The sequence below is a fragment of the Siphateles boraxobius genome, unplaced genomic scaffold (assembly GCF_051911475.1).
Source record: "Siphateles boraxobius isolate OS27281-9 unplaced genomic scaffold, OSU_SipBor_1 56, whole genome shotgun sequence".
Lineage (NCBI taxonomy): Eukaryota > Metazoa > Chordata > Actinopteri > Cypriniformes > Leuciscidae > Siphateles > Siphateles boraxobius.
Window position 1 is genome coordinate 9,810,128 of NW_027509182.1, and position 16,515 is coordinate 9,826,642.

A 16,515-nucleotide genomic window follows, 5' to 3' on the forward strand; every position below is an offset into this window, starting at 1 on the left:
TTAATTTGTGCCCTTAAATTATTTATGTAGTAACCATTTTATTAAAAGCAATAAAGCATTAACAATATAGCATCGCCCCTAGTACCCAAGGCAGAAATGGATTCACACCCGTTGGTCGTTGATATTTCAGGAATTGCTAGCTTCAGGAAGTTTCAATACAAACACAGTGAAATATACAATCACATTCCCCACCCAAAATCCAAATGGAAGCTTTACAATATTAAACACTTGTCAGAGACCAAGCAACAATATATGTTTGTGCAATCAACTGTATTTACATGTGAATTTTGCAAAATGAATAAAACAACAGATCTGATGAATTATACATGCAAGCTAATGCACCAGCATTCTCTACAAGCACGTACAAACCAGCTTTACAGGGGAAACATTGGCCAGAATTTACAGAGACTAGAAGCACAAGTACAGAATGTTCAGACAGCATCCATGCCCCTTGATGAAAAAGAGGAGGAGAAACCAAGGCCCATTCCCCTCTGCGTGTGTGTCTGCGAGCGGGCCATCTCGTACTGGACGTCCAGGTTGCGAAACATCTCTTCCTGCTGCTGCAAGGTTTTAAGACCGTCTTCGTTAGTAGCTCCTGATGAAGTACCTTCCTCTTCACCCTATGGGGAACACGATTTATCAGAACATTTCTATATTAAAGAGGACCTATTATGCCCTTTTCAAAGTCTTGATTTTGTTTTTGGGCAAGAACTGCTTCGAATGAGTTTGGGAAATGTCCCGCCTCTCAACACACCACTAACTCAACAAGGCCGTGTCCTTTTATTCTATGTTTGCCTTGGGCAGGAATTATTTAAATGAGGAATATTATGACGTGTTTGTTCCCAGAAGAAAACTCAAGACTACAATGGAGGCGTTTCAGTTTAGAAACAGTGACTGATATAGAGAGAATAACTCCTGCTGGAGTGACTTGTAACTTTGTAGACCATTTTCATGCTAAAACAACAACACTACAGACTAAAGAAAGTTGAACATGTAAAAAAAAAAAGCATAATAGGATCCCTTTAAAATATGAGATTTCTCCATTTGACACATTAAGAACATTTTAAATAGATAATGTAATATTTAATCCAGGAAAACACTTACTTTAATTCCCATAAGCTTGCGAAATTTCACATTTTGGTCTTTATTGCCAAAATTCAGGCTCTCCCAAAGCTCAGCTGTCTGAGACTTGTCCTGCAACATAAACATATATTATTACTGGACAAATGTCAGAAATGCTCTGAAAACAAACTACCACTAAACAATTACATAATGAAAATATTTTATCAAGCTCAAAACTGTATTTACAAAATTCAGCATTCTTTATTGTCTCCTAAATACTGCCATTTATAAAGGCTATAGTTATGAGATAAGATTATGAATGTTAAACTACATGACGTCTCTCCAACGGAGCACTACCTGTTAGGCTGCTTTTACTATCAAACGTCATGATTATCCATTTCAATTGTTGGTTGTTGTTAGTTGTACCCATTTAAGAGATTGACCAATGATCATAAAGAGAAAACAGGCCTTCAGGCATGACAAGCTTGCATAGAGTACAAGTAAAGGACGATTTCCTTTAGAATCAAAAGAACTGAAGTGTTTGATTTTGTAAGAAATGTGTACTTTTATTCAAGTACGCAATAAATTGATCAAGCTATTCATTACAAATAACCATTTCTATCTGAAAAAAATGCTAATACTAAAACTTTGTTTAAATAATTTGCTTTAATGTTACCAAATGGTGTTAAATGTGTATCATGTTCTTAAGCTGTATTGTATTGCCATGTTTTTTGCAAAACTAATGCAGTTCAACAAGACAGACAACGACACTGCATACTCATTTTGAATTCAAGTGAATAATTCTGCAGTTTAAAGAGATAAATGTTAATAGAAGCCTAAATCAAATCTGTTCACCATCTAAAGCAATTCAGAAGACTTGAATTAAAGCGCTCCAGTCATTCGGATGTATTTTACCCTCTCTTTATGAACGTTTTGAAGCATCAGTGTTTAGGGTGAACAGACTTTCAAGGGAGAGACAAAAATCTCAGAATTAATAAAAAATATCTTCATTTGTGTTGTGAAAATGAATAAAATTCTTATGGGTTTGGAACGAAATGAGCCTGTGTAATTGATGGCGGAGATTTCCTTTTTGGGTGAACTATCCATTTAAACCATTTTAATGTTTTATTGTACCATAAGTGGCCTAGCCTTACAAAATTGTCCGATTCCATTTAAGATTTACAAAGATTTATATATGTGCATTTACAAAGACGGCACCCCCCACATTTGACTGTGTTTGTTTTGTATTGTATAAAATGTATAAATGTAATAAACAGAACAACTAACGACCCATCCAAACAATTTAACTGATACCACAATATAACTTAGCAGCAACCCTATATGTTAAAATCTATTCATTACACGGCTCAAGTTAATCTTACAACACAGGCGCATCTTGGTAACTGAAGTCAGCGCTTTACGCTTGCTAGGAACCTTTTTTCCTCGTGGAAGTTTAACGTTTGGTGAGCTAATCAAATATTAAAACTCAAATCAATATTTTGTGCAAAGTTATTTAATTATGTCACCCGGGTATCGCAAACTCGCTCGTTTCATACAAACGCAGCTGCTGCCATTTTCCGACTATTGTTTTTTACACGGTAATGGATGTTAAGCTATCAAACCGGTATGATTTTAAAACAGTTTCATCTCAAATCAATATCTCTTATAATTATTTATGTGGGGAAATACTGTGTAATAAGTGGTATGACTGTATACCGTATCCCTTAAAGGTATAGCGGAGGATCTTTCCAAATTTTAGAGAAGACCCGCCCATTTCCAATTTTTTTAAAAATGCACATGTGCAACACTATTTGCTCCCGAGAGGGAACGCCTATTAAACGTGTGCACGAGAGAGCACGCACGAGCCTAGTTCACCTCGTGCACGTCGTTTACACTATGTCAGACCAGAGAATGTCTAATAGTACAAGCATAAAACACATTTTATATTTTACTGCACAGATATGCATCAAAGTAGATTGTTTGGAAGGGCATCCAAATTTGGGTAGTCACGTTAGGTGGCACAATTATGTTGCAAATTATAAACGAACTCAAAAACATTCATGCAAGACAAAATGTCAAATGCCCTTCCGTGTTTTATTTACTTATTATACTGATCGATTGAGTGACCGAGGACTCAAGACATGATATGCAATGGAGAAGTAGCTTGTTGCATTTGTGTAATAAATACTATGGTGAACACATTGTAATTATCGAAAATGAACACACAAGGTTTTAGAATACTTCAGCGTGATACCATTTACCATTTGGTCATAAGGCTACTTTAGACAAATTGAGATGTTTACCGTGTCTAGGCGGTGCATGACTTGTGCCAGGGCTAGCATCGCTAATCATAGCTTACATTAACTTTTACTAGCAGTGATTTTAAATGGATTTCTCCAAATAGTATGACAAACTTTACCTGTCTAGTAGAATCTTCGCGACTGCGGCATCAGTGGGAAGCCCAACCTGTGCTTTTAGCGCACGCCAGCGTGTGAAATATTCACCCAAAATCACTCTGGTCTTGTTTCTATATTCTGCGGCCTTTCTCTTCTTATCATACACTTCGTATACATTTTTTCTCTTTCGACCCTCAGCCCTTTTCAAAGGAATGGCTGTAACCGCAACTCATCATCAGTGTTGGGGAAAGTTACTTTTAAAAGTAATGCATTACAATATTGCGTTACTCCCCAAAAAAGTAACTAAGTACGTTACTTAGTTACTTTTTATGGAACGTAATACGTTACATTACTTTTGCGTTACTTTTTCTCACCTGTATGGGCTTGTTTGTTTGTTTTTTAATAACAGCTAAAACAATCTATTTTTGCCAATTGTTAAGGCCCTTTCACATCAAAAGTTAAATGAATAAGCCTAAGGCTGAAGGAAATGCATATTTACTACTGTACAGTAGAGGGCGCCGCTCAAACAAACCTTTCAGCTGCTGCTGTTCTTGATTAAATAACAATAGGATACAGGAGAAGGAAGTTCAACACTCTTATTTCTAAACCTAATCTAAAGTCATTTTTGCTTATTAGTATGGTTGAATTAGATCATTGTAGGTCAGCAGCAAAGACATTGGTTAATAAAGTGAGATTAAATACATAAAGTATATTTGTGTAATTTAACATAGTTAATTATAAAATTTTTGCACAAAATTCTGAGATTGCATTTGACTGTTTTTATTCATTTTGAGGAATACTGAATGTTTTTGTGCAAGTGAGATGAGTAAATGCATGTTCAATGCAAATGCACACAACACCTCACTTTATTTCTCTCAACATGGGGACAGGAGAGCTGTCAGTCAATAAATGTGAAAAAGTAACTAGCATTACTTATTTGAAAAAGTAACTCAGATATTTTGTTGTAAATTGAAAAAGTAATGCGTTACTTTACTAGTTACTTGAAAAAGTAATCTGATTACGTAACTCAAGTTACTTGTAATAAGTTACCCCCAACACTGCTCATCATACATAATACACCTGAAAGTGTGCATGCGCAGAAAGCGAAAACTACATAGGGACGAGCACGTACGACTGCCTTACGTAAACATATCACCAGAACACTTAGTTGGACCAATAGTATAGGCTACTCACCCGGAAAAAGAAAATCCTCCGCTATACCTTTAAATGTCAGTCTAGTTTGAACTTGCCGAGCTAGCAACTGCTCTCTCCGCAGAAGCTTTGAGTGAGTTTAAAAAGCTAATAATTTGACTCAGATCAATATTTCATGTCTGAATGTTAAGTTATGTGGCAAGTAGCCATGTAATAACTGGATTATGTGCATCCAGCCGGTTGTTATTGCAGAATAAACCCCTTCAGGCTGATGCAAGACCCTGATCATTATTCTGCGATGTACATCATCCCTCACATAGCAAGCAAGCAACTCTTGTCCTCACCCCTTCTTTCTTCCCCTGCCACAACTTTTTCCTCTTCTTTTCCTGCTCGGCAAACTTCATTGGGTTGACCGCTGAGGGATTGTAGTAGCTTGGCACGGCAATGCCAGTCTCTGCCAGCGTCTTGGCCTGAAGCGCTGCCATCTGAGCTGCCATTGCGATCTGGGGAGTGACCTGTGTGCCCGAGGCCAGCAGAGCTGCGACGTTCAGCGCCGGACTGGGAGCAGTGGTGACCGGATCACACAACAGTGGAGCAGCCGCTGGTGGAGAAACAAACAACAGAACATCAGATGGAGTGGGTCAGATGTGAAGCCATTACACCAATAGCCATGTGACTTGTGGCAGTTACTTGCCTGCTGCTTGCTCTTGTTGCCGTTTTTCCAACAATTCTTTTTCTTTCTGTTCTTGAAGCTTCTTTGCTCTCTCCAACCTAAGAGTGTGAAGTGAATGTGTTTACTGAACATGACGACTAGAAAGCAGTTAAAACGTCACTAAGCTAGAGGTGGTTTTCACACTGGGCACGTCTGCTGCGGTCCGAATCAGAGTGTGATTATTCCCGGCACAGTTGGTCTGCTTTCAGACCCATCGGATTCTGTAGGACAGTAGTGCATTTCCATTCATTTTGCATTACAAACGGGCAAGGCGTGCGCAATGCAGGTTGCCATTTTTTTTTTTTTGGTTTCATAACAGACCCAAGACGTAATTCAACAGATGTCTGGGGGAAGGTGGCTTTATGCTGTTCGCAGTCTTTTTGAGGATACAGCTGATTGTGAACAATTCATTAAAAACGCTGGATGGAAATGCCAAGATGTGCATAAATTCTAAAAATGCACATGCGCTCAATTGAGGCGGATAATTTCATCCAATCAAGACGACACAAATGGAAACACATTTACTGAATAAACAGAGGACGTGATTGGATAACTGGACTAACCAGCAGATCAGTTGCATTGCACAGCTTCTCAAATGTTGGTTTGATCATTCTGAAATGCCAGAGCCAAAGTCTGTCATCAGAAATTGTCTCTCAGGATCGTGTTTTCAAACGCAAGACAATATGAAATCAGTTTATTGTGTTGCATCTGTGTGCTTTGAGGCTCAAATGATTTATGATGCATGGAAAAAAAGAGCCACAGTTGCAGCAGCTTCCAATTTTATTACATATATCTTGCACCAACTTCCCAGGAAGTGAGAGTTTTGTTCTCTTGAACAAACAGGACAGAAATGGTGCTTTATTGGCAAACGTTTTGTGTGATATGCCTATTTTAATTTAAATTCGCAACTTTGGATGGAAAAATAGCTACAGTCTGCCTGCTGATCCGCACATCAGCATTCAACATAACTAATCTGTCATGCAAACCGTGCTCTTTATCAGAAAAAACTGCCAGTGTGAAAGCCTGCTAATTGTACTAACAGTCAGCATGTTAAAACCCTCTCAGAAAAGTTGTTTCTTAATTCATCTCTACTTCAAAAAATGTCAAAGCATTTAGCAGTGTTCACATTAGTATGCAGAGACTTCAGGTTTGTGAGGTGTTGTTGAGACAGTAAGTTGCTTATTTGTTGTTTTAATAAACTGGGGCCGGATTCACGAAAATCTTCTTAAGAAGGAAGAAAATTTTAAAAAAAAAGTTTGTAAGAATGTTCCTAAAAATTCTTAAGAAGTTCTCAAATATTTTATTAAGAACATCTTAATTTTTTTTTTTTTACTTTAGAAGAAAATGAAAGATGTTATTTGATTGATATGCTGTTTTTAATGATTTGTTATTTGGTTTAATTGCTGAAGACTCGCTGCATGAAAAACACCTCAAAGCCCGTCTTTTTGCACTGCCTGCAGATTACAGTGGATATCATAAGCGTACAGACTATTTTCATCGCGACTGGCTTGACGAGAGTTAATCCCTCAGCGCGGTGTTTTTAATGTGTCATGTCAAGTTAAAATCGTTACTTTAAAGTCCCCCTTGTAGTCAGTATATGTATCCCTTAAAACTCATCTTTGATCACCAAAATGACATATTTAAACGTTATTTTCCAGTGAAAATTTTTTCTTCATGCCTTAAAATAGCTTGAATGTAACTGTACCTTTGCTTCATTTAGTATACGTGGATCTATGAATATGCAAATTAGCCCCGCCTCCACTCACTCACACCAGCTCAGAGATTCACATTCAACTTTACTGAGGTAAACGCTGCACAATGGTATCGCTCTTTACAACGTCGGACACATAACGGTAATTAATATGATTAGCCTTTTGCTTGACTATTTTATCAAACAGCTAATAGGCTAATGTTACACGAACCATGTTCCCAATCGCCATCTCAGTCTGACTTCTAAAAATCAGCATCCTTAGAAACGCTTTGAACAACTCAGTATGTCATTGGAGAAAGGCATATTCATCATAACGTGGTAATACACATTCATATACATCATTCACCCGCTATGTTGCTAAATGTACCCGATTTTTCATTTCAACAGAAAAATATACCAGGATAACCAGTCTTCTCTTGAGACTCCCTGCTTCAGAGCGGTCAGTTTATGACATGCTAAAGCCCGCCCGCACGTTGACTTGATTGGTTACAAGGTATTTTTTTTGACGTAAGAACAGAGCCTCTCAAGACACAGCGGTCTTTGCCATTCATTTGCGCTTTCTCTATTGTGAATGCGTCCTTTGTCTGTGATGAATCGCTAGTTCTAGCTTGAGTGAGTGCATCATATACGTGCAAATGATCAATCGGTGTCACTTCAGACTGAGTGCTTGTCCACATTAATCCTAGTAGCGTTAGTAATATGCATTATATTTAGCTAGTATTCTGTTATGTTGTAATGCTTAATATTTGAAACAACCCAATAAATTCATTAAACATCTTACATTTGGGTATTTCAGACAGGTTGGGAGTTATCCTAACTTTGAGAAGTTATTTATGATGATTTTTGAGAACATTCCTTTCAGGAATACGAATACTTAAATTTTATCTTTAAGAACATTCTTAGGAAAGGTTTTTGGGAAAACAAAATATCATTTTTTCTTAAGTTAGAAAAGAAGAAGAAATTGGCAGTTAAGAATGTTTCGTGAATCCGACCTTTCAGGTAGAGTGGAAATTCAACTGATTTTGACAGTATTTCTAATCAAACAGTTATAACCTTTTCTGGGAGTATATCTACACATACACAGTATACAACAAAAGTGAGTAAACCTGCTTTAATTATAATTTGACAAATAAGCATTTCCTCTTATGAACAATCGAAAACAAACACCTAGAAAATACAGGCCACAAGGTACAAACTCAACGCTAAAAAAAAGTGAGGACACCTGTTCAACTTATAAGTAATGCAATTACTGATATGAAATGAAAAAGAAGATGCGATAGTCTTTTCTTTCCTATTGTAACGTATATGGAGTGAAATGGCTTCTCGGGCAAGAAAAAAAAGTAGGACGGGACTTGATTTTGTCTATTGGGAATTGATTGGATGGTTTGCTATTGGTGGATCTCATGTGAGTGACAGGTTGCCCCGCCCTCTCGCCAGTAAACACATCATCAGAGAAGAAAAGGGAGGAGATTTCACTGCAAGAGGGAAGGGGGATTATTTTGATTAAAGATTAAGAGGGCACATGAATTTAAGAAGAAGGAATGCTTTTGATTTCATGGTGATTTGAAGAGGTGCGTACTCACTCCTGCTATACACTGTGTATAAAATCCAAATAGTTTATTTTGTGCTTCCAGGCAACAGATGTCACTCTACCTTCTAGCCAATGCTTCCTGAGCATCCATGGCTGTGTTTCTACCCCTGAAGGTCACAGGGCTAACTGACCGACTGCGACTTTTTCTCCGCGCTTTCTCTGTCCTCTTCTTCTTCTCCCTAGATAAAATCGGACCATCTCACGGTTTAAGCACAAATCAGCATTTTCATTCAGTTTCACTCACAAAAAAGATCCCAAACACAAAATCTTTGTCCACCTGCTCTTGCTACGGCTCCTGCTGTGATGTCTGTGTTTGCTTCTGGAGTTTGATCGAGACCTGGCCCGTCTCTTTTTCTCACGACTCCTCGATCGCCGTTCACCACTGCGTGAGCGAGATCTTCTTTTGTCCCAGTTTCGACCGTGATGTCGTCTTCGGGAAAACATTAATTCACATCTAAGCACACTAAGCCTTCACATACTGACACTTTGCATGAATGAAATCAAATCAAAATGACAAACGTCAAATGAAAATACCTTTCCTTTGACCGTGATCTTGATAGGCTTCTCGGTCTGGAGGACTTCTTGTCTTTTCTGCGATGTCGTTCCTCCACTTCTTCAGACAGCCTGTCCCGGCCTTTATCCGACATCTCCATCTGCTCCTCTGATCCACTCTGACATTTCAGAGCTTTCTCAGAGTCTTTCTTCCGTGCCTGTTTTAAGAAGAATTGGTCTCTTTCAGGAAAATAGTGCAATAAAGAGAGTTAGTAAGTTGATTTAACAACAAACTTGCCAAAAATAATTCTGACAACAAAAACACTATTTCAATTATTATTTAAAAAGCTCTTCCACCACCATCCGAGTGCAGCATGTACAGTTACATTTAACAAAAATGAGTGCACTTAACCAGCACATTTACACCTAGTGCAGTACCAAAAAAAGCACGGGAGATCTGTCTACCAGGGGGCATCATCTTCATTGTGAGAATTCTACACATTTCATTCATTTGAACTGGCATTTTCTTTTTTCATCGTTCTCTTAACCAGTCAACATGAAATTAAAATGCACCCCATTTACTTGCGTGTTTCCTGGTCTTATACAACCTGACTTATCGGTCACATTATACACATTACAGCTTTGGGATTTGTTGAGTGAATTTGAGCTAGCCACGGTCTTGGTTCCCTGCAGGGAGAGTCCCAAAATATGGCCTAATTTTACATTTATATCCTCCTTACATCTCCACATATCTGACCACAAGCTCAGATTTGACATCAATGGACTACTTGCACTGAGTTTCGTGGCGCACTTTCGTTTTGAAAGAGTACGACTCATTCATTTCCGGTTATGTACATTTTTCAATGTGCTGTATCACCTAGTTGACTAAACGCTACATAAAATGAGTGTCAGCAAGAAGATTTAAAAATATGGACATTTTCAGGGACAGGAGAAGAGATATTCTGATGATTACAGTTTAAAGTTTTAATCTGATCTGAGAAAAGGCTGTTAAACATGCGTGTTTTTCCACCACAGGTTGTCAGAGCTCGTCTAAACTAGTAACCGCGATGCTGAAGTGTGTTTGACCTGATGAATACAATCAGTACAAACATTTATTTATTAAATATGTGCCATTTTTCATTGTCAATCATTTCACTGTATTTACGTTTAAGCCAGAATTCTTAATTTTAATTCAAAGTAGTAGTGCTGTCCATGCATTACCGTTTAAGATGAATTAAATATCAAATATTGTTACATTTATTTTAGGCACGTACTGCACGCACATTCATTTTAAACTATAAAAGAATGGAATAAGATCACAAACAACGCACACAAGTAATCATTGTTATTCAAATTCATTTAAAAATGTAAACTCAACAGGTATGAAATATATTCAGTAAAAGAGAAATGCTGTTACCGAGAAGACGAGCACTGGACCGCTGCAGGTTACTGGGGGAAATATATTTATTCATTATTTTGAATTGAAAGAAAATATATTTATAGGAACATTTCAGCAGGTTCAAGATAATTCATGTCAAAGCAGAGATCATGATTCATTGTTTTAATCAATTGACAGCCAAAAAAACAAAAAAATGAGTAACTGTCTATATGTAGGCACACTGAACGCTGTAACTGGAAACTCCCAAGTAGCAATAAGTAGAAAGTGCAAGTAGTCCACTGAGTCAATTCAAGATAAAGTAAATTGGGCTTGGAATGCGGTTTCATTTTGACTTTAAAGGACTTTTTACATGACACGAGAAAAACTTTTCTTGCAATCTTGCCATCTCTTATGTGTACAGGCACTGCCATACATACAAGCACTGTAAAACACAGAAGCGCAACTGGCTGAAATGGTAATAATTAATGATGCCCACTTGTGCAAGTAAACGAAAAAATCCTATTCTGACATGATTACACGTTTAAACATCGCATTGTGTTGCACGCAAGTGAGAGCTAATAAAAGAGTATTTATTAATTTTAGGTGTAATGGCATTTATTTCTCCAAAAGATGTGTGGGTGTTCATTTGAGAAATGCAAAGATAATACAGCCACACAAAGGCAAAACAAAGTAACAAAAATGGCTTTTAAGTTTCAGTTGGATCTTATATTTACTGCAGCAGGGTTATTATAGTAAACTAAATTAAAAATGTGGTAAAACTTTATTTTAAAATGACGTAGTTACTACACGTACTTACTATTAAGTTTGGTTTAGGTTTATTTACTTGTAATTACGCATATTTTATAGTAATAGTAAGTACATTTAGTTAATATTACTCGGTTCTTATTTGAGTAAGTACAATGTAACTAACTACGTCACCAAATGTAACCAAAAATATTGCTGTTCATTGAAAAAGCTAAAATAAAATATAAATATTAGTAGAAACTTACAACAATATACTGAAATAAGTTTACGTTGTAGAACTAAAATTATTAACTGGAAATAAATAACTAAAACGGAAAGTAAATTAAAATAAATCTAAAGAGAAATATTTAAAAACAACAACAAAAAATTATAATGAAATGACAAAAGCACATGAACATGAAATTACTTGCATGTAACTAAAATTAACACGCAAAAAGAAAAACAAAACAAAAAACAAATTCAAAATATGAATAAGACTCAAACTAAAACAACACTGCACTGCAGTTTTCACAATTAAAAAAAGATGTGTAATCACTGTGTTTATGCAGAATAGGTTAACTAAATATTAAATATAATATAATTTGTATAAATCTCAGCGGCTGCGGTTGTACACAACAAAGTGGCATGATTCCTGTGAACGAGCCTGTTCTACCTCCTGCCCTGCTCTCACGGTCACTGTGTGCAGCGTAAAAAGCCAATTATGACCAAATTCACCTTTAAAAAAAAATTCTTCAGGGTTTTAAAATGGATTATAACATTTTGCAAATCTGCAAGCATTCATAAGGGAAATAATCACTCATTCTTTTCATTGCAATTCTGAGCTGGTATCTACAAAAAAAGGGGTTGTGAGACAAAAAGAGATCTATTTATAGGCAAATAAGTTTAAATGACTGATAGTTACCTGTCCAGGTAGTAGGCATATAATTTTGCTATCTGTCAGCAGCGTCTTCTGTTCAGAGTGTCTCTTCGTGCATTAGCACGCTGAGTGTAATTTATTATACAAATGTTATCATATGATCTAAAATACAGGACGTTAAAAAAGCTCCCAAACAGACATTTCTCTCCATCTGTTATTAACATTAATATGATGTAATATAACATGCACTTGTGATTATGTCAGTGCTTTTCCTCTCAGTCTGGCATTTCAATTCTTTCTGTCTAAGCTGCATACTTACCACCGGCTAAAACTAGAAATGCCAGCTGTAAAACTACTGATGATGATGTGACCAGTTTAATTTAGGTCTACATGACATCAATGGACTAAAATTAGTTACCTCTTTGCTTCTGCTGTGGCTGTGCCTCTTGTCTCCTAAAAGACAAAGAGATACAAATAAATTATTGTTTGAAGGACACTGGAGGATTAAAATTACAAAATGAAATTTGACCATCGCAATTGTTTTTTTCCTCTGCTGACCTTTTTCCTATTAAAACAAAGTTGGGATAGAACATAAAAGCCTTTAGCAAATAGTAACCTGGTAATAACAGAGGTTGGTGAAATTGAGCCCGTTTTCATTTTTCATTATGCATCTGATGAAGAGGCCCAAAGTCATCATTGGCACGGTAATGTATCTGAACAGCAGACCGTTTCATTATTTCTCACATTTAATCAATGTGAAAAGAAAAAGAACCTTTAAATGTTTACATAGCAGTTTTTAGATAGACTCATGGCTAAAAGGACTCAAGGAGAAACAATGTGATTTTGATCATAATTCATGTGTTTGGGCACAATGCAGCCAGTGGAGTGTCCATGTAGTGCCCTAAAATGTCATTGGCCACCCAAAAAGTTTACTTTATGACTGGTCATCTTACAAGAATGAGGTAGGACCTTCAATAAGGCAATATATACCGGTATATATAAACTCCTTGGTTTAAATGCTTGAATTTAGTCAAGGATAGACAGTGAATATCAGTGCCTGATGGGGAAAAAACAGCTTATTTACTACTTGTGAAGCACTGCATCACTATTATTATCTCAAATGCTGATCCTTAATTGTGATATCCAAAAGTTTGTGAGAAGAAAAATTAAAACTATTTCATAATCTATTAATCTGCATTTGAGATGGACATCAGTTATGCTCATCTTTGCCAGAAGGCATCTTGAGTAAAACAGCTTTATATTTAATGAAGCACATACAAAAGATCTGAACCAAAAGCTATGCAACCTGTTTTATAGACTACCTAATTGTTACGCATAAACTGTAATGAGAAAACTGCGATCTGGCAGAAAAAACTGCCTAAAATTCACACTTTGACATCGGCACGGAAATTTGAGAGATCATATTACCAGATAAAAAGGTCATAGAGAAGGTGTTGTGCTCATTCCTCTCTGCCTAGCAAGCAGCCAATAATGACATAGAAACTCCATAGCCATACCTTGGGGCACCCTAGCAACCATTTAGGGCACCCTAGCAACCGTACAGCAAAATTAATAACAGCATCTTAGCATTTAATCATCATAGAGACATGTCGGTGGGCTCTTTTAAAAAGGCTATTAACTGGCTTTAGGTATCACCCTCGCAACTGCCTAGCTACACCCTAGCAACCATTTAGAAGACCCTAAAAACATGAACAAGCCATAACCAGACGCAAGAACATCGTAGAGATATGAGGGTGGGCCTAGACTGTCAAGTAGGCATCAAATTTCACCTTGCCAATGTTGTAGAAAGTCTTCTCCCTTTGCTAGAAACCTCCCAAGTCAAGAAGTTCCAGATATCAAAGATCAGACTTTATTGTTCCAGTCAACAAAGCCGAGATGCCAGCTGTACATCTACCAACCTCAATCGTACCTCTCTCTCTTATACAGTTTCTTTTAACCTGTGTATATATAGGTACTTTCCAGTTTTTTCTCCATCCTCATTCCATTTGCCACAGTTATTTCTTAACATTTGTGGCTTATTTTAATTGTCAACTAGTCTATTTTTGTCAAAAGAGCATTAATATTTAATCAAGAGAGTTGCCTAATACTGTACCAAAGGGAGATTTTGTTGTAAATAAAACAGCCTGACAATGTCACTGCTAAATACCCATATATATTGTGGTATTCCACCATGTTTCTCACTGGCACGCCTCCAACTAGTAAAGGTCGGTGCTTAAAGAAAACCAGAGCTTCCCACTCGTATTTACGACTTTGTGGTGATGTTCATGCGCATTCAACTCGTAAATACGATATTTTTGACGTGACTTGAAGGCACCATAAATTCAACCTGCACTGTAAACCATAATTGTTGGTTTCACTTAAAAATGAAAATAACCTGGTTGCTTTAATTTCAAGTTCATTGGAAACATTTTTTTTAGTGAGTCACCCTGTGGTGAAAATCAAGCTTTTAATGTTGTTTGTGTCTATGTGGTGTTTTTAATATGCTTTCGGACAAAACGTGTAGATTCGTAAGTCAACACCATTACAGAGTATTTTCTCTTTAAAACTGCAATGAACTAAAGACAGTCTCAAAAACATGGTATGAAATCGCTGGTGTTTCTGATGTCACAAACTACCTTGTAACCAAATAAGTCAACCAGTGAATCTTTGAGCACTGGAGTGGGTGAGTGGAGTGAGTGAGTGGAGGCGGGGCTAATTTGCATATTCATGGTACCGCATATACTTGAAGCAATGAAGCAAGGATGTAGAGTTACAATCAAGCTATTTTAAGGCATGAAGAAAAATTAAGGAAACCCCGTTTAAATATGTAATTTTCGTGATCAAAGATGAGTTTTAAGGGATAAAATGACTGACTACAGGGGGACTTTAATACAATGGAGATTGGTTTAATCAACAGAAACTCAAAATAGCATGTTATCTGATTATGAACCACATTAATTGTCTAAGTTTATTTGACAAAAGAAAAAAATGTGTTAAGAAATCATGAAAATAAGTTCTACAGTGTGTTAGAGGTTTTTACAGTGTACGGGGGTTTTAATGGGAATGACTGCAACAACATGTCATCATCAGTAAGTCTGGTTTACCTGACTTGCGCTTCCGCTCCACTGAGCGCGATCTGGACCGTGAACAATGCTTCGAGCTCCTGGACGTTTTGCAGGTTTCCAACCCGAACTCGGCGTCATTTGCCTGATAAATCACAAACCCAATATAAACATCGATCCTTACTGTTTAGTTTAAAATGTAAAGAATACAAAAAGCAGTAAAACACTCGATTATAAACATTCACACAGGAGTGTTGTCGACTAACGTAAGGACCGTAAGTCGAATTATCCAGCTAATCGCCGTATGTTTGTGTGCATTACGAGCTGGATAGCAGATTCTAAATAAATTATATTACTTGTTGTCATCTCAAATACTCTAACATTTTGAACACAATAGGTTGCCATTTTAGTTCATAGCATTGTTTTAAGCCGTGCGATTAATTCTTTTCTATTTAGCTTAGAGAGAAAATGCAATCCGCCATTTTCCGACTACAGAATGCAGCCCATCAATCGCTGTTTCATTAATAATTGTGTGCTTCTGTTGAATACGATCTTGCCCAAACAATAACCAAACAAATGTACTTGCCGACATGTTAACGAATAAAGAAAGGCTGTAGTTATCGGAAGAATTCGTAAAGCTCCGTCTATCACCCGTTTCTTTAGCGGTGGAACCAACAACAATACCCGGATGTTTCGGTCTTCTTCTCCGGATATTCGCAGAAAGCTGCAAAAGCACAGCGCCACTCTTGCGGCTGGACATTATAACTACAGGTTTTTGGTGATGATGAAAATATATGGTGTGTTTGACTTTAACCAGGTGGTGACCACCATAAGGAAAAGCTTTGCCACCCCAAAATTATCACAGAAGAAAATGTAATCAATTTCAAGTACTGCTTTTCAGCAGCGGTGCTTCAATGTGGTGAGATAATAAAAAACAGCGTTAAGCAAAATAATGTCAATAAAACACGTCTTTCAGTACACTGTGCATAGTCAGATTCATTAACAAATTACTCTTATGAACCGCCTCTTTGTGAGTGACTGTATACGGTAATGATATTTGTCCATTAAATATGCAGAGGATGCTGAATATACTTTTTTTAATGTACTGTATTGTGGTGCATATTTTACAACAAATTTTGATGTTGTATACTGTAATAGACATTGAGCTGCAAAATAATTCCTGAATCCCAATAAGAGATTTTTGTAACAGTGTGAATTGACCACTAGTGTCCACTGGGCAGTGGAGTTGTCTGTGTGTTTGTTCAGTTTTCTGTGTCATTTGAGGACAAAGATTGATTTTGACAGAAGATAGATAATGTTTTGTATTAGAATGTTTTG

The 16,515-nt window shown here is 36.9% G+C and overlaps 1 protein-coding gene across 3 annotated transcripts; it reads right to left on the reverse strand.

Moving 5' to 3' along the window:
- On the reverse strand, positions 1-15,876 carry rsrc2 (arginine/serine-rich coiled-coil 2). Of its 3 annotated transcripts, XM_077206650.1 has the most exons (10): positions 15,764-15,876; positions 15,220-15,322; positions 12,534-12,568; positions 9,159-9,334; positions 8,902-9,054; positions 8,687-8,803; positions 5,305-5,381; positions 4,955-5,211; positions 1,105-1,194; positions 1-620 (listed from the first exon to the last, which is right to left on the reverse strand). In XM_077206650.1, exons 1-10 carry the CDS (start codon positions 15,767-15,769, stop codon positions 432-434), a joined length of 1,203 nt encoding a protein of 400 aa, XP_077062765.1. In that variant the 5' UTR covers positions 15,770-15,876; the 3' UTR covers positions 1-431. The 3 variants fall into 3 exon arrangements, with proteins under 3 accessions (XP_077062765.1, XP_077062766.1, XP_077062767.1); XM_077206651.1 differs by lacking the exon at positions 8,687-8,803; XM_077206652.1 differs by lacking the exons at positions 12,534-12,568; positions 15,220-15,322; positions 15,764-15,876 and adding an exon at positions 12,161-12,240.
- Positions 15,877-16,515: the final 639 nt, after the last annotated feature.